This window comes from Marmota marmota, unplaced genomic scaffold (assembly GCF_001458135.2).
Source record: "Marmota marmota marmota unplaced genomic scaffold, marMar, whole genome shotgun sequence".
Lineage (NCBI taxonomy): Eukaryota > Metazoa > Chordata > Mammalia > Rodentia > Sciuridae > Marmota > Marmota marmota.
Genome location: NW_026000205.1, coordinates 10,184,026 through 10,207,928, shown reverse-complemented (window position 1 = coordinate 10,207,928; position 23,903 = coordinate 10,184,026). Strand labels below are relative to the sequence as shown.

The following is a 23,903-nucleotide window of genomic DNA, read 5'->3' as shown; positions in this document are numbered from 1 at the left end:
TTAGAAAATGGCAACTCGCCTCAAGTCTGGCTTGCGCATCTTAAACAGTAAACCTTTGTCATGGTCGTTGCACCCCAAGTTATTATAACATTGCACTGGGATCGACATGACCTTCCTTGCTATTCTCTTAGTGTTGGAAAGCCCTTACACTCTGCCGGTTTTACTGCCATTGCACGCAGATGGGTTTCCACACTAGTGCTTTTCTATCGTCTTAAAATCCGTGCCTTTCTTTCAGGGTGCTGTCAACTTGTTTGTCGTTATAAACAGCCACAGTTCAACCTCAGTTATCCCCCTTCGTCCACCATCGCCACGATACAGGATGCGAGGCAAAGCACTGCACTTGAGTGATCCTTGACGTGGACCTCAAGGAGAGCATGTCCTATTGCATGCGGGTTAGACGCGTTCACTCCCCGCCCCACGAAAAAAGGCGTCGGCTGATATGGGACCAGGTCTAGGGAAGGGCCCTCCTTAGGACTGAACCATACATTGCAGCCACTTCTGCACAGTGGGATAGGACCTCTACTCTCGCCTGTATTGTTTTAAGAAAACAAAAAGGGGGAACTGTGGTGAGCCGTTTCTGCCGTTTATGCAAATTATGGTCGCCATTACAAGATGGCGCTGGCTCTGCTGTGGTCTGTGATAAACAACTCCTTGTTTGGGAGAGTTGGCACATGACTTTTCATCACTCTATGAGAAAGCTCCACGTGGCTGCTTTGCATTGGGGCTTGAGATGCTTTATTAAGGCTGGGAGGGGCATCCGAGAGAGAGAACTGAAGAGAAAGAGAACTGAGGAGAAGAACTGTCAGGGGCCTGAATAAACTGCTGAAAGAAGATTCCTGAGTGTTGCGTCTTCCTTGCGGGCAAGGGGGCGCTACATGTGACCAATCTACTGCTGTCCTTGATTAACAGTTTCATCCGAATCATAGGCATTGAGTGTGGGGTACTGAACAGTTGAGAAAGTCTACTACTCCAGTCATTTCAAATAATGGATGATGGTGAACTAAAGGCTTTTTCATATGGACTACATAGTAGACTTTACTAATCAAACAGAATTCACTGATATTCGATAAGGACTGGGTGGTGACTAAATGATTTATTTCCTATATTTGTTATTATCATAGTGTTTCTCTATTATGAATTCGCTGATGTCGTCTGAGAGCTGAGGCACAGCTAAAATTATTCTCACATTCATTACATTTATAGGGTTTCTCTCCAGCATGAATTCTCTGGTGTAGTCTAAGGGACAAGATCTGATGGAAAGCCTTCCCACATTCATCACATTCATAGGGTTTCTCTCCTGTATGAACTCTCTGGTGTTGGTTAAGGTAGGAGCCACAACTGAAGGCCTTCCCACATTTGCTACATTCATAGGGTTTCTCTCCTGCATGGCTTCTCTTATGGTGAATTAGAACTAAAGCATCACTGAAGGCTTTCCCACATTTACTGCATTCAAATGGTCTCTCTCCAGTATGAATTCTATGATGTCGATTAAGCTGTGAGTCAGTCCTGAAAAACTTGCCACACTTGATGCACTCATAGGGCTTTTCTCCGGTATGAATTCTCTGATGTTGATTAAGGTGTGAGCGATAGCCAAAAGTCTTCCCACACTCATTACATTTGAAGGGTTTCTCTCCTGTGTGAATTCTTTGATGAAGAGTGAGGGCTATGCGTCTGCTGAAGGCCTTTCCACACTGATTACATTCATAGGGTTTCTCTCCAGTGTGAATCCTCTGGTGCTGATTAAGGTGTGCGCTCTGTCTGAAGGCTTTGTTACACTCCTTACATTCATATGGTTTCTCTCCTGTGTGAATTCGCTGATGTTCAACAAGGAAGGCATAACGGCTAAAGGCCTTCCCACATTCATTGCATGCGAAGGGTTTCTCTCCAGTGTGGATTCTCTGGTGCTGAGCCAGGTGTGCGCTCTGCCTGAAGGCTTTGTTACACTCCTTACATTCATATGGCTTCTCTCCAATATGAGTTCTTTGGTGTTCACTGAGAAAGAAGTCATGGCTAAAGGCTTTCCCACAGTCATTGCATGCACATGCTTTCTCTCCACTGTGAATTCTCTGAGGTTGATTAAAGAATGAGTAACAGCTTAAGACTTCACCACACTCATCATATTCATGGGGTAATTTTCCAAAATGATTACGTTGAGTTGGATGTTCAGTAAATAATGAGTGGATACTTAAGAAATTTGAAAAATTATTAGGTTTATAAGGTTTCTCACCAGAAGGAATTCGTGTATCTTTACTAAAGTGAGTAATTTGATTCAGTTCTTCATATTCATTACCTGTCAAAGATTCCTTCTCAGCATGGAGTCTTTCATATTCAATTATAACTGAATTTTGGGTGAAGAATTTATCATACATATAAAATTTATGGGCTTGTTTTACTGTGGAAATTCTCTGTTGTGCTAACAGTACTGACTTCAGGGGGAGGCTTCTCCCAGAATTATTATATTCATTGTGTCTTTTCCCAGTAGAGATGTCCTTAAGAGTTGTCATTTGCCTGAAATGGCTCTCCTGATTTCCCCGATACCACTCAAACCCCTCATATTTCCAGCCTTCTCTGAAACTGCAGCATTCAAGGCCATGACTTGTGAGTCTTTCTGTTACCATGCACTGGGATATTTCTTCCTCATCAATGAACAATTTTGGAGACAATTCCTTCATTTCACACCATGACTCCCAGTCTGAAAAATATCAAGAAAATGAATGTCTTCTTTTTTTCACTTTTCTAGGAGAAAGGAACCTTTAGGGAAAATTTAATTGAGGGAAAATAAGGAATAAAGTACATGGTTCTAGCATCTCTCAAATATGGCCATGCAATATGAACAAAATACAAAGAATAAAGAGGTTGATCAAAGACAGCATATGTGTTGGGGAGGCAGTGATAGCAAATCAGGTACAAAGTAGGGCATAAGAGGCAGACAAAGCTAAATGCCAGAAAGATAAGGAATTGAGGATGACTGATTAAGTCTTTTTTTAATATTTATTTTGTAGTTGTAGTTGGACACAATACCTTTATTTCACTTATTTATTTTTTTAATATTTATTTTTTGCTGAAGATCAAACCCAGGGTCTCCCATGTGCGAAGAGAGTGCTCTACTGCTGAACCACAGCCCCAGCCCTGATTAAGCCTTGATTATTTTCTCTACCTCTAGTCTTTAAAGACTCCAGTCCACCCTGCACTGATATTCATATGACTGAAAGTTCCACGAGGGTATGGACTTATATTTATTCCTTTTTCTTCTTATGGTGGCATGTCATGCCTGGAGCAATGACATCTTGATGAATGGATGCTGCTAGATTAACATCTTGTAATATTTTCCACTAATGCTGCTCAAAAACTTCTAAAATTTTATCAGGGTCCAGAGGAAAATTATTGTTTTCTAAAGTATCTAGAAGAAATAAGATTTTCAGTTTTTCTCATCAAGAGAAAAATGATGCCTGCCAAGTAGAAAATACTTTTAGGAAAGGATCTTGGTTGAACCAAGGTGAAAGGAAAGCTTTACTAAAAAAATGACCTCAAAAAAGAGGAAAATAAGAAAATCCTTTTAATTTAATTTAATTTTAATTAACTTAATTTTAATTTAATTTAATTTTAGACAATATGTTAAATATACAGAATCTATGACTATATGCCTAGGACCTAGTAGAGGGGGAAAAAGTCTGGGATAGTGTCCTCCCTTTTATAAACTCTAAAAAGAGAGATAAAACTTGTGCATACAATGATTCAACATGATACATAATGCAAGACTAGCTAATATGAGATAGATCATCATTAGAATAGATTTTAAGAAAAAAAAGACATCAGAATTCACTAAAGAATAATTTCTGGAGGCTATAGCTTGGTTTTCAAGATTTTGATCAGGCTTCCAAAATATGACAACTATTTTACTAACTGAGCCATTTTCAAATTAGGATATAATGTGGGATTATTTTAGAACTGCATATATTAGCATGTTGGGGTTAATGAGATGAACTCTTCCCCAAAACAGTTTCCCATCTGTTGAAAAGGAAATCTTCCTCCAGACTATATAAGCACAAAACTGAAAGGCAAAAAACAGAAGATGTCTGTATCTGTATCTTCCTTATTTCCAACACATCCACCACCCAGGAAAAGCCCCCAACCTCGTCAGTTCTCCTGTGCACAGCCTTGGATCCTCTCCTACATGGGCCCCTATATAAGCCCAGGCCTGAGAGGGCTTTGCTCACTTATTTTCTGGTAGGTACTTAACTTTGTTCATTCTTTCTTTTTGTTCACTTGCCCACTCTCCCAGACTTCCTGTCCTGTTATAGGACAGCAATGTCTAAGCCCATTATATTCCTTCTTACCACTAACAAATTTTTCTCTACTCCAGACAAATTTATAAAATAAAAATGTTTATACAATGTCTAAGTGTAATGCCAAGTAAAAGAAGCCTAAAGGGAGAAGACTACAGGTATTTTTCAACCTGGGGGATTCTGAGGTGCCTAGAACTCCAACCACTTAAAAAAAAAAGGCATATGAATACTGAAAGGGAATGAATTCCTCATGGGAGAATGTCCTGGGGAAAGTAGAGAGCAGGAAATAATAATTGTATGTGTGGAAGACATATTCACTTTGATGGAGTAGAGAAATACTTAGGAGCCAATGATATCATAATAGCATTTAACAAAAAAGAAAAGGAAATTCACCTACATCAGTAACTGAGGAGAAAAAGGAAATATGGTTTCAGGTAAAATGGAAAAGAATCAAATGGACACCCATGTGGCACAGTAAAACAACACAATCTTTGGGGCCAGACAAGGATGGGATTGAATCCTATCTCTGTATCTAGGTAGCTACCCTCAACAAACTGATGAACCTACTTCTTGAGTCTCAGTTTTCTATTTGACAAAATGAAGTTACCTTGCAAGAATGATATGAGAACAAGAATATTTATAACACATCCACCAGTGTTGGGCTTATTACAGATACTTAATGATACTTATCATAAAATAATTCAGTACTCAGTAACTCTTGTACCCACATCACTAGTAGACTCAGATATTATTATTACATCAATGTTTGAATAGGGATTATGCAACAGGCTGACAAGTGACAAGACAAAAAATAGGAAAAGTAAACTCTTTGGGGTTAAAATTAATCCAGGCAATGTTATTGATATTAGAGATATGTAATTCCCAGCTAGTTATATTGTATAACTGGATGGAAGTTAGAATCACAGTATGATCAACTTTGGAATCCAATGAGAACCATACAGTAAGTAGGCTGATCTAAGACATTAGAAGAGGAAAAGTTCTTACTAGATCATGGACCTAGTCTCCCATATGCTGATCTGGTGGGCAACAGACAAATTGATATACAGCCAGCCCTCTGTATCTGCAGGTTGCACATCCATGGATTCAATTAACTGTGGATTGAAATATTAGAAAAAATGTATTTGTACTAAACATTCGTAGACATTTTTGTCATTGTTTGCCAAACAATATACTCCAACAACTATTTACATAGCATTATATTGTATTAGGCATTATAAGTAATATAGAGATGATTCAAATTATATGAGGATGTGCATAAGTGATATGCAAATACTATATCATTTTATATAAAGGATTTGAGTTTCCATGTGTTTTGGAATCCACAGAGGACCTGGATCCAAAAACCTGCAGGCACTAAAGGACAACTATATTGACAAAGTAAATCATCATTACATTACTGGCATGAAACTCAGGAGATTTTGGTGGGAAGTCTGGGGAGAAAAGTCTGGGACTTGCAGGAAAATCTTAAGAAGGAAAATAAAATTCATTGCTAACATCAAATTTTGTTGCAAAGAATAGCCAAACCAATGACACAGACTTACAGATTCAGTCCCCTTCTTTAAAAGACTATATAGGGCTATACTGCCCAATATAGCAGCCACTAGCTATATGTGGCATTTAAATATTTAATTAAAATTAAAAACTTAAAAATTCATCTCCTCAATCACACTAGACACAATGTGGCTGGCCAAATGTGGCTAGTGGCTTCTGTACTGGAAAGCACAGTCATATATTATTTCCATCATTACAGAAAATCTTATTAGCACTGGAGAGAGATCCAAGTTAATGTGATGATGATCTTATGGTTAATAAGGAAAGACAGAAAAGTAGGGACAGAAGTCAGTTAAAGGCATAAAAAAAATCAGAAAAGAGTTTTGAAAAGAGAAAAAAGATAATGGTCAGAACTACCTTATGCATCTCAGTAAGCTGAGGAGTATAAAAACGAAGCAAAGTACCTGGATTTAGTCAAACTCTATATATAGAGGGGCAGAAGCTACTCTGCAAGTGGCAAGACAGTGGGAACGAACTTGAAGTAAAGGCAGTAAGGAAAGATTAGAAATGACATATAAGTAATTACAAGAGAGAAGGGTGTATGGTTTGCAGGAACACTAAAAAGGTTCTATAAAATGTTATATGTATGTGAAAGAAGATTTAAACAAACAAATGTACAATATAACTGCACCAAAAGAAAAAAAGTAATGTGTGCATATTTTTACCTCATGTTAATTAAGCCAGGTAAATATCAATCAGAATTCTGCAAGGATTTTATTTCTGAACTTAGAAAATTAAAGAACACATGGACAAAATGATCAATAATATAAAAGAAAATTCTGAAGAAAAAAGAAGTTTCTAGAACTAATAATATGGCCCAAGACATTGCATTTTATACTTTCCTCCCATCATCTTGGTGAAAGGGTGAAACCAAGGTGATTTGAAAAAGTCACTAACATTGTGGAAAATGTCAAGAGAAACTCACTTGAAGCATAAATACTCATGTGACACAGAGAATAGAGTAACACAGAGCCTGAACCTGCGAACGGCATTTGGTTGAAGGGAATCTCACAGGGAGAATGATACATGGAAGGATTTCCCTGTCATTCTGGATCTGTCTGGGCGCTACAACTAAGAATCAGCATTAGAGCTGCTCCTTAATATTTTTTTTTTAAACAAATAAAAATACTCACAAAATTTTAAAAATCTACAAAGAAGATTCTTTCAAAATATCCTCCAAAACCACGACCGTTGTTAGCTGATGTCAACATTTAATATCCTCCTAGAATTCTCGTTCCCTGTACAGACAAATATATATAATTTTTACATACATACTATTTACAACCTGTGTTTTCCTCCCGTAAAACACTATAGATATCTCTCAGTGTCAGCATCAATAAAAATATCTCATTCAAAGGCTGATTGAGCCATACTTCAGGTAATAAAACAATAATATATTGATTTTTGCACTTGTATCCCCCAAACTCAGTTACTTACAAGCCAAGAATCAGTTCTGCCCTCAATTTATTTAGTTCAGTTGTATTTAGTATTTATAATTATGTGCTTAAATATTTAATTAATTGAGTGCTAAAAGAAAATTGTTTTAATGGAAACCGTTAAAAGCTTTAGAAAAATAGAGCAGAAGCAAGTTGCTTAAAACTTGTTTTTGAATTAGGTAAAAAATCAAATTGTAAATGCCTGATAAAAACAAACTCTACAAAAATTCTGTACCCACATTGGTTTGTGTTTTGCAATGGAAATCATACATGATGAATGTAGTTTATATAAGAAAAATGAAAGCTGAATTCCAATCAACAGACCATATTCAAATAAAAAGCACTGGCACTATACCAAAAGGCTAATGAAGGAGCTGGAGTTGTAGCTCAGTGGTAGAGCAGATGCTTAGAATGTATAAGGCTATAGGTTCAATCCCCAGCACCAAAAAACAAAAACAAAAATAAAAGCTAGTGAGGGGATGGTACTGTGGCTCAGTGGCAGAGTTCTTGCCTAGCATGTGTGAGGCACTGGTTTTGATCCTCAGCACCATATAAAAATAAACAAAGGCATTCTGTACCTATACAACTACAAAAAAACTTTTTAAAAAAAGCTAGTGAATATTCATTTATGTTTTAAAGTTAAACATATAATATTTAGTTCAGTTGTACTTGGTGTTTATAATTACATGCTTAACATAAACATGAAGATACATATACCTCACATATATATTTTTACATATGTATCTTAATGTGAAACATGTATTTTTAAATGTGTTTTTATTACTCCTTGCAGTCAACACTTGAAAAAAATTAACCACTTAGAAATCAAATACTGGGGGCATGGGCTATGTAGCTCAGTGGTAGAGTGCTTGCTAGAATGTGTGAGGCATTGGGTTTGATTCTCAGCACCACATATAAATAAATAAAAGTCCATAAGCAACTAAAAATAAATTATTCCTAAAATGAAAAAGAAATCAAATACTGGGGAATGATCTTCGTTAAATTATATTGTAATATTGTGTGCATGTACAAATACGTAACAACAAATCCCAAACATTACATATAACTATAATGCCCCAATAAAATAATAGGGCAAAAAAGAAATCAAATAAGTAACTTCTAATAATGTGTTTTTGTATAATTTTGCATTTCTCCAAGATCCATTTCTAAAAGTAGAAACATTAAATTAAACTGTACATATTGAAAATATTAATATTCTCTCAAACTGCCTTCTAAAAAATTTATCAACAGTATAGAAAGAGCACATCTCAAAACCCACCCACAGGCTAACAATATCTTAAAATCATTGCCTACACAGGTAAAGAGTACCTCCCTGTTCTTATAATTTTGATTATAAAATTGAGTATCTTTTTATGCAAATTTATATATCTTTTATATATATTATGATGTCTTTTTGCATACATTTTAATTGAACTATATGTCTTCTAGGTGATTTGTAGAAGTTACTTATATATTTAGGGCATTAAGCCTATGTAAATATTTTCCCTTTTCATCACTTTTTATTGTTTTATGTCCTCTACATTTACAGTGTTTTAACAAAAAAATTTAATTATGTAAACTTAAAGCTCTCATTTTTTCCATTATAGATGCTGGCTTTGATGTCATTCTAGGAACAACTTTCTAAAATCTAGTATTATACAAATATTATTCATAACTTTTAAGAAACTCTTTGCCTCATTGATTTGAAAAGCTACCCGTTCTTATTATAAATTCTCATATAAACCTGAGTGTTTCACTGATCTACTCATTGTTCTTATGCTCTCTATATTTTCTATACTGTTCCACTAGTTTATTTCACTGTTCTGATACCAGATCAATCACCAAAATTCTTACATATTAAAAATTGAATCTTTATATTAAATTTAATAATCCACATGATCAAATATGCAATTCAGAAAGGCAAGAACAGTTTGGCAACAAAAAAACATTGTGATAAATTATTATAGAATTTCTCTTCTATAAGTCTTTTTCTATTTACTTGGTACTAAGGATTAAAAAATTGGGGTGCTTTTTCATTGAGTTATATCCCCATCCTATTTATTATTTAGTTCTGAAATAGGGTCTCATATGTTTCTTAGGTCTCCCCCTAAGTTGCCAAAGCTGGTCTTGAATTTTGGTCCTCCTGCCTGAGCCTCCGAAGTAACTGGAATTACAGGTGTGCAGCACTGCACCTGGCTCTTTAAATTTTTATAGAAGAAAAAAAACATTAGAGAAAAATTAATCACCTCAAAGATGCTAGAAATATATAAAAATAGAAAATACCTTGCTATTTAAATGTTTACATATGTGTGTGTGTATATGTGTATGTGTGTACACATTTAAGATGGAAACAATTCCTTAATGTCAGAAAGAATAAAAACTGCACCTGTAAGACACAGATAAGGAAACTGATATAGTCAAATTAAAAAGGAGAAAAAGTAAAGGAAGATAAAAATACTAGAAAGGAAAACATATGTAGCAAATATTTTTCCTTTTCCTCCTAGGTACACAAAAATTGCATCAGCCAGCCTTCTCTTATAGCCATATGACTAAGTTTTGGCAAATCAGAAGTGATAGGCATCACAAATGTCAATTCCAGGTTGGCCCATTGAAAATGTCCTGAGAGATCCCTCAACATCCATTCATTTTTATCTCGTTTCTTTTTTTGTGTGTATGTGTGCCTTAATCTCCCCTCTGCCCTCGGCCCTGCCCCATGCCCTTTTTCTCTTTCTCTTCCTCCCTCTCTGCCTTGCTGGCTTCAGTATAAGATTCCAAGGACATGATGATCCCAACAGACGAAAGGGATCTGAATGACAGTATGAATGACAGCATGCAGCAGAGGTCCCAGATAATGGCATACTGGATTATAACATGTCCCCCCAAAAAAATCTTTACATTTTTATTCACTAAGACTTTGTTAAAGCAATAAGCATACTCTAAGAAATTCAGAGAAGTGAATAAAACAGTACAACAAGCTGGCTAGATAGAGATGAATACATGCAAATTAATATTTGCTCTACATGCCAGTGATAACCACGTAGAACACTAAAGGGATATTAAGCTATATAGTAAGGAAAACAGTGTAACACTGGTTTAGAAATAAACAGTGGAATGAAAAGCAGAGGGCAGATGTAAGAATCACACAAATATAAGAACTTGGCATGCAGATGAAGGCAGCATTATCATCATCAGTGAAGAAATGCATAAGTCAATTAATTCACACACCATATTTAAAAATTAAAGTCCACAGAGATTATAGGCCTAAGAGTAAAAAACAAAACCTTAAAACTATTAAAAACAATACAAGAGAGTGGGGTACAGTGGTGCCTGCCAGTAATCCCTACTACTTGGGAAGCTGAGATAGATGCATCACAAGCTTGAGGCCAGCCCAGACAAATTAGTAAGACCGTCTCAAAATAAAAAATAAGAATAAAGGGCTGAGCTGGGTATGATGGCACAGGCCTGTAATCTCAGTGACTCGGGAGGCTAAGATCACAAATTCAAGGCCAGCCACAGCAACTTAGCAAGGCCCTATCTTAAAATAAAAAATAAAAAAGGCTAGGAGTGTAGCTCAGTGGTAGGTGCGGCACCCCTGGGTTCAATCTCTGGTACTGCAAAAAACCAAACAGGAGAATATTTTTATGACCCTAGTTACTAGGGGAAGATTTAGTAAATGAGGCTACAAAGTACGAACTATAAATAAAAAGACAGATCTGACATTAACATTAAAAACTTCTATGTTGGAAAAGAAATCACAAGTTAAAAGGCAAGAGACATTCTGGGAAAAGAAAACAAACACATTTTCTATAGAAAAATGAATAATACTCAGAATATATTTTAAAAAGCTCTACAAATAAATAAAGACAAATAACCTAATTCCCCAAAAATGTGCTGCAAATAAGATACAAGAAACTATGCATACATCTGTAGTTTGAATGTAGTTAGGAAATTTGTATTTTACAGATGAATAAGTTAGAAAATTTAGGGTATATATTTTATGTATATACTAAAACGTTTGAATCAAATGAGTAAATTTATATCTCAGATGAATAAACCAGAAAAATTAGTATATATATTTCACATGTATACTAAAATTGAGCAAGTAAGTAAATATATTGTTTATCATTGTCAGAAAAGGAAATTACAAATAAGTAAAAGAGGAAGGCTACAATTACCCCAGCTTGGAGTTACACTAGAATCTAATTACTAATATAAATGAAGAGTTTTAATATATAAAGAGACAGAGGCAGAAATAAAAATAGAAGTTTGTGTATATACATACATTTATTTCCTATCTCTATCTGCTGTGATGGCCTGACAACAATGAGCACATCTAGAATCCAGATTTTGGTTTCTAAACACCATTTCCCAACAAAAAGAACCAGGTTTCTTGGAGAAGTGACAGATTCAAGGCTGGGGCAAGGAAAACAAGATGAACCTGGGATACTCTGTAGTGCCAGAAGGAAGGAAATGCTCAAAAAATGGAGGGGAACGTGAAAAGCTCAAAGGAACCAACATGGAGATTCTGATGGCCAAAACTGGAACAAACTGAGCAACAAAATAATGATTCATTGTATTTAACTCCATAGGAAAACATCCATAAATCTAGCAATATAAAGATGAATCTCTTTAAATTCTATGAAGTCTTTATTTCATAGAAAAAATCCATAAATCTACAAATATAATTGAATGCATAAGTAAATGGGGGAGAAGAAACAGTTCTTCCACACAGAATGATCCTATTTTTTATATGTGTGTAAACAGATATATAAGAATAGACATATTCCTGTGGTGCTAAAATCAATAAGCAAAAGTTTTATGAGAAGTTGAATAGTCTCAAAATATTTCCCACAAGATAGTTATTAATTATTAATAGAAAAATAAGAACTTTATAATGGAAAAAACAAGTAGACACCACCTTCACTAGGCAAGCAAAGTTAATATCGTAGATAATAAGGCACATCAACATTATAAATTCTTTGATATGATGTATTGAGGGACACAATATTATTTCTGTGGTATTCTTTCAAAATATGCATACTCGACCTAATCATAAGAAAATATCAGATAAATCCAAATTGAGTACAAGTAGATGTAATGGACCATTCGTCTAGAGTGAAGCATCTCTTAAGACTCCAGGAGAGATTTTTCCAAGATGAAACTGACAGGTTACCTAATGTGTCTGAGTATCTTGAGAGTTTTAGAAATTGAAGGGAATTTGGAATTGAAATACATATATATATATATATATATATATATATATATATATATATGAAGTTAAACAGAAGATAAAACAAAATCTCCAGATCATTATTAACTCTGGGGAAAACTAAAAGTTTTTAAGAAAAAGCAATATTGATATGTGTACAATTTGTCTATGACTAGCATTAAATAAATAAATACCCATTAACAATGTAAACACTGAATAATGAGTCAATCAAAATTATGATATCAATAAGAAAGGAGGGTTGATATTAATATCTGTACATGTGTTGGGTTCAGAATAAGAAAGTGCTAAATCTTTATTTTCTCAGTAAAAAGGTATTGGATAAGGATTAAATCTGAAAAAAAATCAGGAAATAGCAATATTAAACATATTTTTAGAGGCATGAAGGAAACACCAAAAGAAGTTATAAAAGAAAGTAGATCCCTCTACAGAGACAGCAACTGGAGAGCAGAGTAAATGAATTCCTTTTTTTTAAGAAAACTAGCTTTGTCAAACTACTGGGTTTTTTTCTAAAGAGCGTGCATGTATATCTTTAATAACATTTTTTTTAGAGAGAGAGAGAGAGAGAATTTTTAAATATTTATTTTTCAGTTATCGGCGGACACAACATCTTTGTTTGTATGTGGTGCTGAGGATCGAACCCGGGCCGCACACATGCCAGGCGGGCACGCTACTGCTTGAGCCACATCCCCAGCCCCTTTAATAACATTTTTGACAAAAGTAAAAGGTCAAAAAAAGGAAATCTAGAAAAGAATGCAATTCTGACCACAACAGAGAAAAAGAAACGGAAAGGATTAAGATTTAGGGTATAGGTAGAAGACTAGAAAATAAAATGTGATAAAATTGGAAGGAAAAACCCCAAGGTGAAGTTGAGGTTTCTAGGGGAGCACATGCTAAAGAGGTGTCCTTGCGACCTGAAGTTCAGGGAAGCCTCCTCGGGACCACTTGTGTAGGAACCTTACAATGGCCTTCCCTGCCCAGTTATCTGTCACTCACCTGCACACTGATCATGTGACATCTTTCTTTCCACCATCCAAGGTTCCTTTCCTTGCTCCAATAAGGAGATCATGTTGGGCTTAGAAATGGAGAGGCCTATTTATAGGGTAAGAAAAATGAAAGCCAGAGACAGACAAATCAACATGCTGCAGTTGTTCCAGGTCCCAGACCCAATTTCTTGATCATCAGGCAAAAAATGACCTTCAAGGGTCAAAGAATGGAATGGTGCTTGTACATAGGATGAGGAAGGTGAAGCTTATTCCATTGCAGTGGCTCTAAAAGCTCTACAATAGAAGTAGCCATCACCTCGGCACTAATTTGAAATGCAAATTCTCAGGCCCCAACTCAGACCTACTGAATCAGAAACAACATTGGCTATGGAACTTTCACAGGCATCAGGATCATTGGAGGACTTATTAAAAGTCAGATTACTAGACACAGTCCCTGAATTTCTGATTTTGTAGATCTAGAGTGGGGTCCTATAATTTGTATTTAACAAATTCCCAGGGCATGCTGATGTTGCTGTTTCAAACCACCATTCTATAGCAAAGGGAACTACTCATTTCCAACTCTATAAAACTATTTCCAATCACTTCCTGGAAACAGAAGGTAGAAATTCAAGTATCTTCAAAATGTCCTAGATATTATTGATTGAGGAAATAAAAACATCTCAGAAGGAAATTTTGGATTTATCAGGGAGAAACATCCTTACCAAGCCATACCAAGTTCCTGTAGTTTTCAAACATGACTTCTCTGTATAAATCCTTCTGAGATGGGTCCAACCATTCCCATTCCTCTTGGGAAAAGTCTAGAGCCACATCTTTGAAAGTCACCAACCCCTGAAATAAAAATAAATTCTTATTCACCAAGTGCTTAGATTCCCATATGGTCCCAGTAAAAAAGATAAATTCATCCAGAGTTTAAAGCTCTAAATAATCCAGGAAAATAATTTTATTAGAAAACAATTACATGTGCCAGGTGCAGTGGTACATGCCTCTGATCCCAGCAGCTCAGGAGGCTGAGGCAGGAGGACCACAAGTTGGAAACCAGCATCAGCAACTTAGACAGGCTCTAAGCAACTTAGTGAGACCATGTCTCAAAATAAAAAATAAAGAACTAGGGATGTAGCTCAGTAGTTAAGCATCTTTGAGTTTAATCCCTGGTACAAAAAAAGAAAAGAAAAAGAAAAAAGAAAAGAAAAGAAGTATATGTTCAGGTTTGTAAAATATTTTGAAGGAAGAGAAATATTGAAAGAGATTCACCACTTGAAATTTCTACACTTTTGTGAAAAAGACATATATACACATACAAGAAAATTAGCTTATAACATGAAAAAGTATAAGTATATGAACAAGGGCTAAGTTGTAAGTTGTACATACTAAGTTATAAAAAATTTATTATGTGGAAGATTTCTTTATATTCCCCAAACTGGGATATTAGGCATAGCAGAGTAGTAAAGGAAGGCCTTGAATTGTGCTTTAACAAAAGAGTATGATCTGAATTTAGACTCTTTAAATAAGGGAAATTTCCAGAAATATATCCTGAAGAAATAATGAAGAATAAGTAAAGAAATTTAGATAAGATTTTTCTTTAGAAGATTATACAAAAAAATATAGAAACAATTTACATGTCCAAAAATAGAGTGTAGTCACTGAATTCTAAGCTGCATGAAGGGAAGTCTGTTTTAACTGACAGATATCCAGTGTCCATTACAAAACTTATCATATTGAAAAAACTGTTTCCCACTCAGTGAAAAAAACAGTGAAATTTTCTATTTCTGTATGAAGGAATACACAATGCTTAAAAATGATGAGGTTCCAGTCTATATAATGTGTTTTCATTTCTCCCCAAAATAATGAAATTTCAAATATGGAAATAGAGATAATTGTATCTGGAGAAATAAAATTATACAACTAGATAGTGTGGTGTAATTTCCATGTGCTGCTCTTTCTTCTGTGGCTGGGAGGCTGACCTACATTGACAGTATCAATAAGCTCCCTTGACCCCTGCTATTTTCAGCTGTGTTCAGGTGCTTGAAAGAGATGTGGGGGAAGTGAGCAGGGTTATATATTTACTCCAGGATCATTGGAGGACTTATTAAAAGCCAGATTACTAGACCCATTCCCTGAATTTCTGATTTTGTAGATCTGGAAGGGGGTCCTATCATCCTAGGTGATCTTTGTTCTTCATTCAAAGCTCACAGTACCTATCAGGAGGCTTCTCCATCCAATTTTCTGCTTTAATGAGTCCCAGGATACAGTGCTACCCTTTTTAGTTTCTGTATACCCTGATAATACCTTATAAATTGTCCTTTTGAGTTTCTTGCTAGAATCCTGATTGATGAACATTTTGATCTCCAGAACAGAGATTCCTCAAACTCTAAGACTACTCTACTATACTTTCCTAAATATTCACTCTCCTGTTATCCTGACAACTATTTCATACCATCTGTTTCTTTCTCAAGCCACCAACTTCTCCCTTGTTCTCACTTTGAACTTGATCCTCCTGCCTCCCTATGTACTTGGCAATCTATCTATACTGTATACACTCTGTCTTTTCTCTTGTTATGGATAAACTCCAGGTTCTATATACAGCCAATCCTTCACTTGTCCACACCTTTTTTTTCTTGTATTACCAACTTTTCTCCCTTTACTGGATCATTCCTATCAATATACAATCTGGTGCAATATCTTCCATTTTACAAAGAAATATATAAATAAGTAAATTCCCTTCCATGATCTCACTCTAATTATTGTTCCATTTCTCTATTCCTCTTTTTTTTTTAAATATTTAGTTTTTTAGTTGTAGTTGAACAAAACATCTTTATTTTATTTATTTATGTTTATGTGGTGCTGAGGATCAAACCCAGAGCCTCGCATGTTCGAGGCAAGCACTCTACCGCTGAGTCATAACCCCAGCCCTCTCTATTCTACTTAATAACAAAACTTTTCCAGGGGCTGTGGTTGTAGCTCAGTCGTGGAGTGCTTGCCTCACACATGTAAGGCACTGGGTTTGATCCTCAGAATCACATTAAAATAAAATAAAGGTATGTGTTCACCTACAAATAATAATAATAATAACAACTCTTCCAAAGAGTTGTCTAGACCAGGGATATCCAAAAGAAATATGTGAGCCACATATGTAATTCTAGATTTTCTAGTAATCATATTTTAAAAAGTAAACAGAAATAAATTAAGTCAACTTAATAATACTTTTCATTTAAGCGATGTATTTAAAATGTTATTCAGATATAATTAAAGATATTTCAGATGTAAATTATATAATTGATACAGAAAATTATTAATAGGACCTTATTCTTTTTGTACTAAATCTTCAAATTATGACATATATTTTAAAATTACAGCACATCTTAATTTGGAGTAGTCATATGTGGCCACTGGCTACATTATCATAAGGTCCAGACTCACGTTCTCCATTTTTCCTTCCCTTTCATTATCTCTTGAACCCATTGCAATAATGCTTTTATCCCAACTGCTCTATGAAGTAGTTCTTGTCAAATGAATCAGTCACTTATTTTAAAAAACAAGCAAACAATGTCACTCTCTCAGAAGAATTTAACTTGGCTGATCATTCTCTTTTTAAACATTTTCTATTCTTGGCTTCTAGGACCCACACATTCTGGTTGTCCTTCATCAGTCCTTCTCTCTTCCCAAGCCTCCCTCTCTCTCTGATCTTGAACTTCTGGACTCAAGTAATCCTCCCACCTCAGCCTCCTAAGTAGCTAGAGCTATAGGCATATTCCACAACACTCGGTTCTTTTCAATCTCTTGCTGATTCCTCCTCTTCTTGACTTGTTAAAATGTCCCAAACTTGGTCTTTGGATCTCTTTCCTACCTACATTTGCCAGAACCTTGCCTTCAAAATAATTTCATCTTGTCCCATGGCTTTAAAATCACATCTCTAGTCCTGAACTGCAGACATATAGTCAACATTCCCTTTGGTCTCTCAATATATCCAAGAGTCTCCATCATGTATTTCTGAGTAAATGGGATGACTATTTGTGTAACTACCCAGCCAAAAATCGTTGTAGTCATCCTTGACTTCTTTTTTCTTCTTACACTCCACAACCAATCCTGGATCAAATTCCATTTTCTATCTTCAATACATACACAGAATTTCTCCAGCTCTAATGCTCCCCACAGGGTTCAGATTGTTATCACCTGCTTTTACCCTATTTCCCATGCTTTCTATTTATTTTAAAACATCAAATCAAATCATATCACAAGCTCCAATGGCCCTCCTTCACATTTAGAACAAAACTCAAAATTCTAATGACATTCAATTGCCTACAGAATCTGGCCCCTGGTTAAACCTGTGACCTCATAGTGCTGACTCCCTCCCACCCTCAGGACACTGGCTCAGTGCTATTGCTGGATCAAACCAAACATGCTCCCACCAAAATAACTTGGTCCTTGCTATTCTTTTTTTAATCTTTATTTTTTTATGTGACACTGAGGATCAAACCCAGTGCCTCACACATGTGAGGCAGATGCTCTATCACTGAGCTACACAGCCCCAGCCCAGTCCTTGCTATTCTTGCTACCCTAATTTCTACAAACTTACTCTCTACTTTCACTGAAGTTTTGCTTTGCTGTAGTTTTTCTCTGCCTCTCAGAGAGGCTATCTTTGATCTCCTTGTTTAATAGAGCACTCATCCCCAACTCAATAAATCACAGTCTGTCTAAAGAATATAGTTCAGATTCATCACACGTAAAAAAGATATTAAAAGTTTGGTAGATGGATTAGGTAAATAAATGGCAGAGAAAACTGATGAAGGTGCCCTGGGAAATTTGTGATTTTTCCCTGTGGCCTCAAAGTTCTGAAAAAGGAGGTGAAATTTCTGAAAATATTAACTTACCTGGGACATGACTTTACAAAGTCCAACAGCCATTTCCTCTTTTCTTCTTCAGTTTGCTTTTTTGATTAAGAACAAAGTCCTAAGAAGGGAGAGTTAAGAAAAATGATATCCCAGTTCTACTTTACTATATAAGACCCACAAAGATAGAATTATTGCCCCTTGATGGTCCCTATATCCTTCTTTTAAATGATTTTATTCTTGTAATTTTATTAATAATGCATAAATGGTTAATGGACAACATTACCAACATGACTGACCTAAATTAACTATCCTGTGGAAAAAGCATTTTCTAATACTATCCAACTTACCAATGATTATTAATAATCTGGCTAAAATGTCATATTGGACCCAAGTTTACACAATAAATAAATTTAGGGCTGGAGTTGTGGCTTGGTGATAGAATGCTTGCCTAGCATGTGTGAAGCAATAGGTTTGATTCTCAGCACTGCATATAAATAAAATAAGTAAATAAAGGTCCATCAACAACTAAAAAAACATTTTAAAATAAATAAACCTAACTTTTACAATAACCCATTTTATCTTTAAAAAACATGCAAATAATGTCACATTTCTTCAACTTTTTGTGTGTATATGTGGGTACCAGGGATTGAACCCAGGGGCACTCAACCACTGAGCCACATCCCCAGCCCTATTTTATATTTTATTTAGAGACAGGGTCTCACTGAATTGCTTAGTGCCTCACTTTTGCTGAAGCTAGCTTTGAATTTTCGATCCTCCTTTCTCAGCCTCCCAAGCCAGTGGGATTACAAGCATTGCCACCACACCTGGCCTTCTTCAAGTTTTAAAACACTTGCCCAAGTTCCTTGCTGGGATTAGAAACACAGGGCTGACAAAGAAATATGAGATAAAAATTTCTGTGAAACTGTCCATCATTTTCTCATGGGCAGGACTTATACTGATATGTTAAAAATACATTTTGAAGAGTAATGGAAAGAAGACCCTTGTTTATTTCTTCAATTTCTTTTTTAAATTTTTTTATATTTATTTTTTAGGTGTAGATAGACACAACACAATGCCTTTATTTTTATGTGGTGCTGAGGATCGAACCCGGATCCCGCCAGTGCTAGGCAAGCGCTCTATCGCTGAGCCACAATCCCAGCCCCTATTTCTTCAATTTCTTACCCCTTAAGTGTCCACATTAATCCATGTGAAAAATCATAACACGTGAGTTATGCAATGTTTACCATAGCAAAGAGCAGATCAATAGCCAAGGGCCTGGCAAGTTGGGGAATGCTACACAATCCCCATATCCTTTTTATATGAACAAGAATCATGCTTTCCAAGATCAGAGGAAAAGGCCAATGCTGAATTTAACCCCAAATGACATAAAACCCAACTCAACAAAATCTGTAGTCTATCCCAGGGCCAACAAGGTGGGTTTTGACTTGGCCCCTGGCTGCTCATCTGACCTCATTTCTTATCCTTCTCCTTTTGCTCACTTCTCTTCAGGTACACAGGTCTCCTAATTGTTACTCCAATGCTATGGACACTCCACCTTCACAGCTGTTACCTTTGCTTTCCCTTTTTCCTGGAATACTCTCCTCCCAAAAATCAGCAAGGCTTTCTCTTTCTCTTTATTCCTGTGTTCAACTGTTACTTCATCAGAGGAAGTTCCCTGAAAATTCTATCTGAAGAGAACACTATTCCAGTCACTCTTTTTCCTTATCGTGATTTATTTTTCTTCTTAGCATTTATCACCTTTGAAAATGTCACATACATTCTGTTTATTGTTTGCCTTTTCACACAAGAGTGTAAGATCCAAGAGAGAGAGGATTTGTTTGGTTCACTGAACCATTGTAGGTACTCAAAAATACTGGATAAGTGAATAAATAAACCTTGCTGTGCTTCCTGTAACATACAGTGATATTATGCATGCTATCCACGCCATTATCTCGTGCAACACTTAAAAGACTGCAAAAGTAGATACTATTATTTCCATTTTACTGATAACTGAACTTAAGTTAAAACAACCAACTGAAAGTCATGAATCCAACTGAAGTGAGATTCAAAAACTGACCTTTCAAGAATCCACAATGTCCGAATAGAATATAGTCAACAAAAACCTGAAGAACCAATGCCATTTTTTTCCTTAGAGAAGCATCTTCAGAGATGACAGATGTTATCTATTACTCCACAGAAAAGCAACCTGAGGAAAAAATTGCCAAACTATAATTCCAAACCAAAAACAAACTGTAACTCAAAATAACCTGCTTGTCCTCTCAGAGCCAACATTTTTTTTTCTTTTTGAAAATGGGAAACTTCCCAATTGACCTAAAATTTAGGATTCACTACCCCCAGATTCTGGGCTATGCTGTACTAGCCAGCTCTGGGGAGCTTGGAATATTCCACAAAAGCCTCTGCAAGCTGAGAGGAGAAGCAATGTATTCTGCTTGGCATCTGAAAGCAAAAGCCTTAAGTAGCATCTACATAAAAGAAATTTCTTTTAAGTTTCTGGATTTCTTTTTTATCCAGAAAACTGAGTATCCCTTGGGCAATATGTTTCTAAGTTTGAAGTGGGCCATCAGTCTTTGCAAGAAGGGCATTGGAAAGACTGGGGTTTTACATAGTTCCCAGGCCCAGGTTGACTTTTCACGCCTTCTCTCACTGGCAGTTTGAACTTGGGCAAGTTAATCCATCTTTCCAAATCTTTCTTTCCTCAATGTCAAGACTGCATGAACCAGAATGAATCCAACATAACTTTCCTATGTTTATAGATGAATACATGACCAGTGATATTCCACATCATGTACACCCACAAGAATGAGAATTAGAATAAATTGGAATATTTATAAATAATAATAATTTGGGCTGGGGATGTGGCTCAAGCGGTAGCGCGCTCGCCTGGCATGCGTGCTGCCCAGGTTCGATCCTCAGCACCACATACAAACAAAGATGTTGTGTCCGCCGAAAACTAAAAAATAAATAAATAAATGTTAAAATTAAAAATAATAATAATAATAATAATAATTTATTCCTAATTAGAATAAATTATACTCCATGTATGTATGTCAAAATACACCCTACTGTCATGTATATCTAAAAATAACAAATGAAAATAAAAAAGATTGCATGAGCCAACATATGACACAGAGAAGTGTTACCCTTGCTCCTGCTTGGATTTTATACTCCCATTTGGAAATGAAAAGAGAACTTTTTTTTTAATTAACTGAGAAAATCAAAACCAAAACCAGCTCACTTGGTACATCAGAAAAAGAGCCCAGATCAGCCTCTCTTAGCACCAAACATGGAAGTTTTGACAAGGACCCAATGACCTAAGTGGAAGATGATTGGGCTTTCAGATTGGGCTTTTCTCCCCTAAAAGTAGCCAATTTGTGGAAGGTCTCAACACAATGTCTTTAGGTTGTGTCCTGTGTAAAGAAGCAAACCAGATTATTATCCACGTTTCAATGGTTCACAGTAGAAAACCAGAGATAATCATCTCCACCACTCTCAGAATCCAGAGCTCCCATTATTCATTCTTACAATGTGTGAAAAATCAGTTTATTCATTAAAAGCAAGAACTCTTCATCCAAACTGCTCAGTTTTGAGTCCTAGTTCTATCATTTATTAACTGTGGTTTGAGTCAGTTAATAAGTTTTGTCACTTATTAACTGTGTGAACTTAAGCAAGTAATTTTAATCTTTCTGTTCCTCACAATCACAAACTAGGTCCTGGACAATCAAGCCCACCATCTCACATACACGTTCAAATTCTCACCCAATCATACACATACACAGTCTCACAGTCATACCCATAATCACACACAGCCATATTAGCACAAAGATAGGCGGTCACACACAACAGAGAGACAGTTACACAGTCACAGTGGCACACTCAAGGTCATAATCTTGTCACAATTACTTATATAAAATCAAAACTTCACAAACTGATGGGCATGTCACAAAATCACATCTGCTGTCACAAACATTCCAACACATGTGTATCCAGAGACAGGTGGTCAAACATATTCACAGACACACAATGTCATACCTCGGTCTCCCATAAACCCATTCACAGTAATACACAGCTACACCTGTAGGGACAGTCGCACACAAATACACATAGTTTTTCCCCGAAGAGACAGATGGTCACAGTCACACACAAGCCACACAGGCACGCACACATACCGTGACACACGAGATAACAGCGTCACACCCAAAGCCTGTCACATAGTTGTACAGAGTGACATTGACACACAACCTCCCCAGCTGCGCCTGCGGAGTTCCCACCCCCGTCCCCTGCCGCACACACTGAGCCCAGCCCCCTCTCTTGACCTGGGGCAGAGCCCAACTCACCTCCAGGCGCCGCGGGCTATGGAAACCAACCCCACCACCCGGACCGACGACGTCACTGCCCAGAATCCTCCGCGAGGTGGAGCCGGAAGAGGACCCAGGCTAGACTGAGCTCTGCGCCATCTGAACTAGCTTTCTGCGAACGCCTCATAGACCACCAGCTCCAGAATGCTTTGCGCCGCGGCTTTCTTTGACTAAACTACATTTCCCAGCCTGAGCCGCGCCCACCACCTCTTCGCGCTTGCGCCTACAGGTGGCCACTGTCAACCCTGCACGTGCCGGATACTGTGCAAAATCCTAAGCACTTGCTTTTTGAGAAACCGGTGTGGCTCGGCGAACCGGTGACTGTGATTCAACGCTTGGGTGTGCTTGCTGCAACCCTATATTTGAGCACCAAGGGGCGAAGGATTCTGTCAGCACACTGAGCTTCTAAATTTTAAATCACACGCCTCGATTGTGGGTCGTTTTGACAAATTTTGGATGTGTGGCGCGGAGGTCAAGAGTATGTGAGCGAAACTGTCGGTTTATTTATTTATACACACACACACACACACACACACACACACAGGAGGGGGATGACCGTTTCTGTCACTGGGTTCTTGTTTCAGAAGTCGTCTGCAAAAATCTGCGAAGGTTCTTCATTCCTGGGCTTGCCATTAGGGCCAATGTGTGTATCTCTGTGTGTGGCTAGTTGTCTCCCAATCTAACTTTTCTTCCACCCCAACCTTCGCTGGGGCAGTCTCAGAGTTCCTTTTATATGCCTTCTCTCCTGTACCCCAGTGGGGTAATTATGTTCTACTTGTGTGAAGTTTCTCTTTTGCACCAGACCAGACCAGTTGGTAATTTGGTAGTCCGAGCTCTGGTGTGCCTCTGATGTTTGCACTTTTGGGGGGGAAGGAGGGATGGTAACCTGAGTTTGAACTCAGGAGCATTTAACCACTGAACCACATCCCCAGCCCTCTTTTGTATTTTATTTAGAAACCGGGTCTGAGTTGCTTAGAACCTACCTTTGTAGAGGCTGGCTTTGAACTTGCAATTCTTCTGGGTCAGCTTCCCCAGGATCACAGGTGTGCGCGACCTTGTCCAGCTTGCTTGCACTTTTTTTTTTTTTTTTTTTTTTTTTGTGTGTGTGCTGGGATTGAACCCAGGGCCTATGTGCATGCAAGGCAAGCACTCTACCAACTGAGCTATATC

The 23,903-nt window shown here is 36.8% G+C and overlaps 1 protein-coding gene across 5 annotated transcripts in view; it reads right to left on the bottom strand.

Moving 5' to 3' along the window:
* Znf527 (zinc finger protein 527) overlaps positions 1 to 22,842 on the bottom strand; it is a 26,777-nt gene extending 3,935 nt beyond the window's left edge. The window contains exons 1-6 of one of the 5 annotated variants that reach the window (XM_015497161.2): positions 22,713 to 22,842; positions 20,435 to 20,563; positions 18,397 to 18,475; positions 14,230 to 14,356; positions 13,518 to 13,613; positions 876 to 2,692 (exon numbers count right to left, since the gene is read on the bottom strand). In XM_015497161.2, coding sequence (XP_015352647.1) covers positions 1,116 to 2,692; positions 13,518 to 13,613; positions 14,230 to 14,356; positions 18,397 to 18,429 — 1,833 coding nt within the window. In that variant the 5' untranslated portion in view covers positions 18,430 to 18,475; positions 20,435 to 20,563; positions 22,713 to 22,842 and the 3' untranslated portion in view covers positions 876 to 1,115. Of the gene's footprint in view, positions 1 to 875; positions 2,693 to 5,291; positions 5,399 to 6,991; positions 7,097 to 13,517; positions 13,614 to 14,229; positions 14,357 to 18,396; positions 18,476 to 20,434; positions 20,564 to 22,544; positions 22,631 to 22,712 lie in introns of those variants that run through there. The other 4 variants (XM_048791108.1, XM_048791109.1, XM_048791110.1 and 1 more) reach the window with 4 other exon arrangements.
* Between the last annotated feature and the right edge of the window lie 1,061 nt (positions 22,843 to 23,903).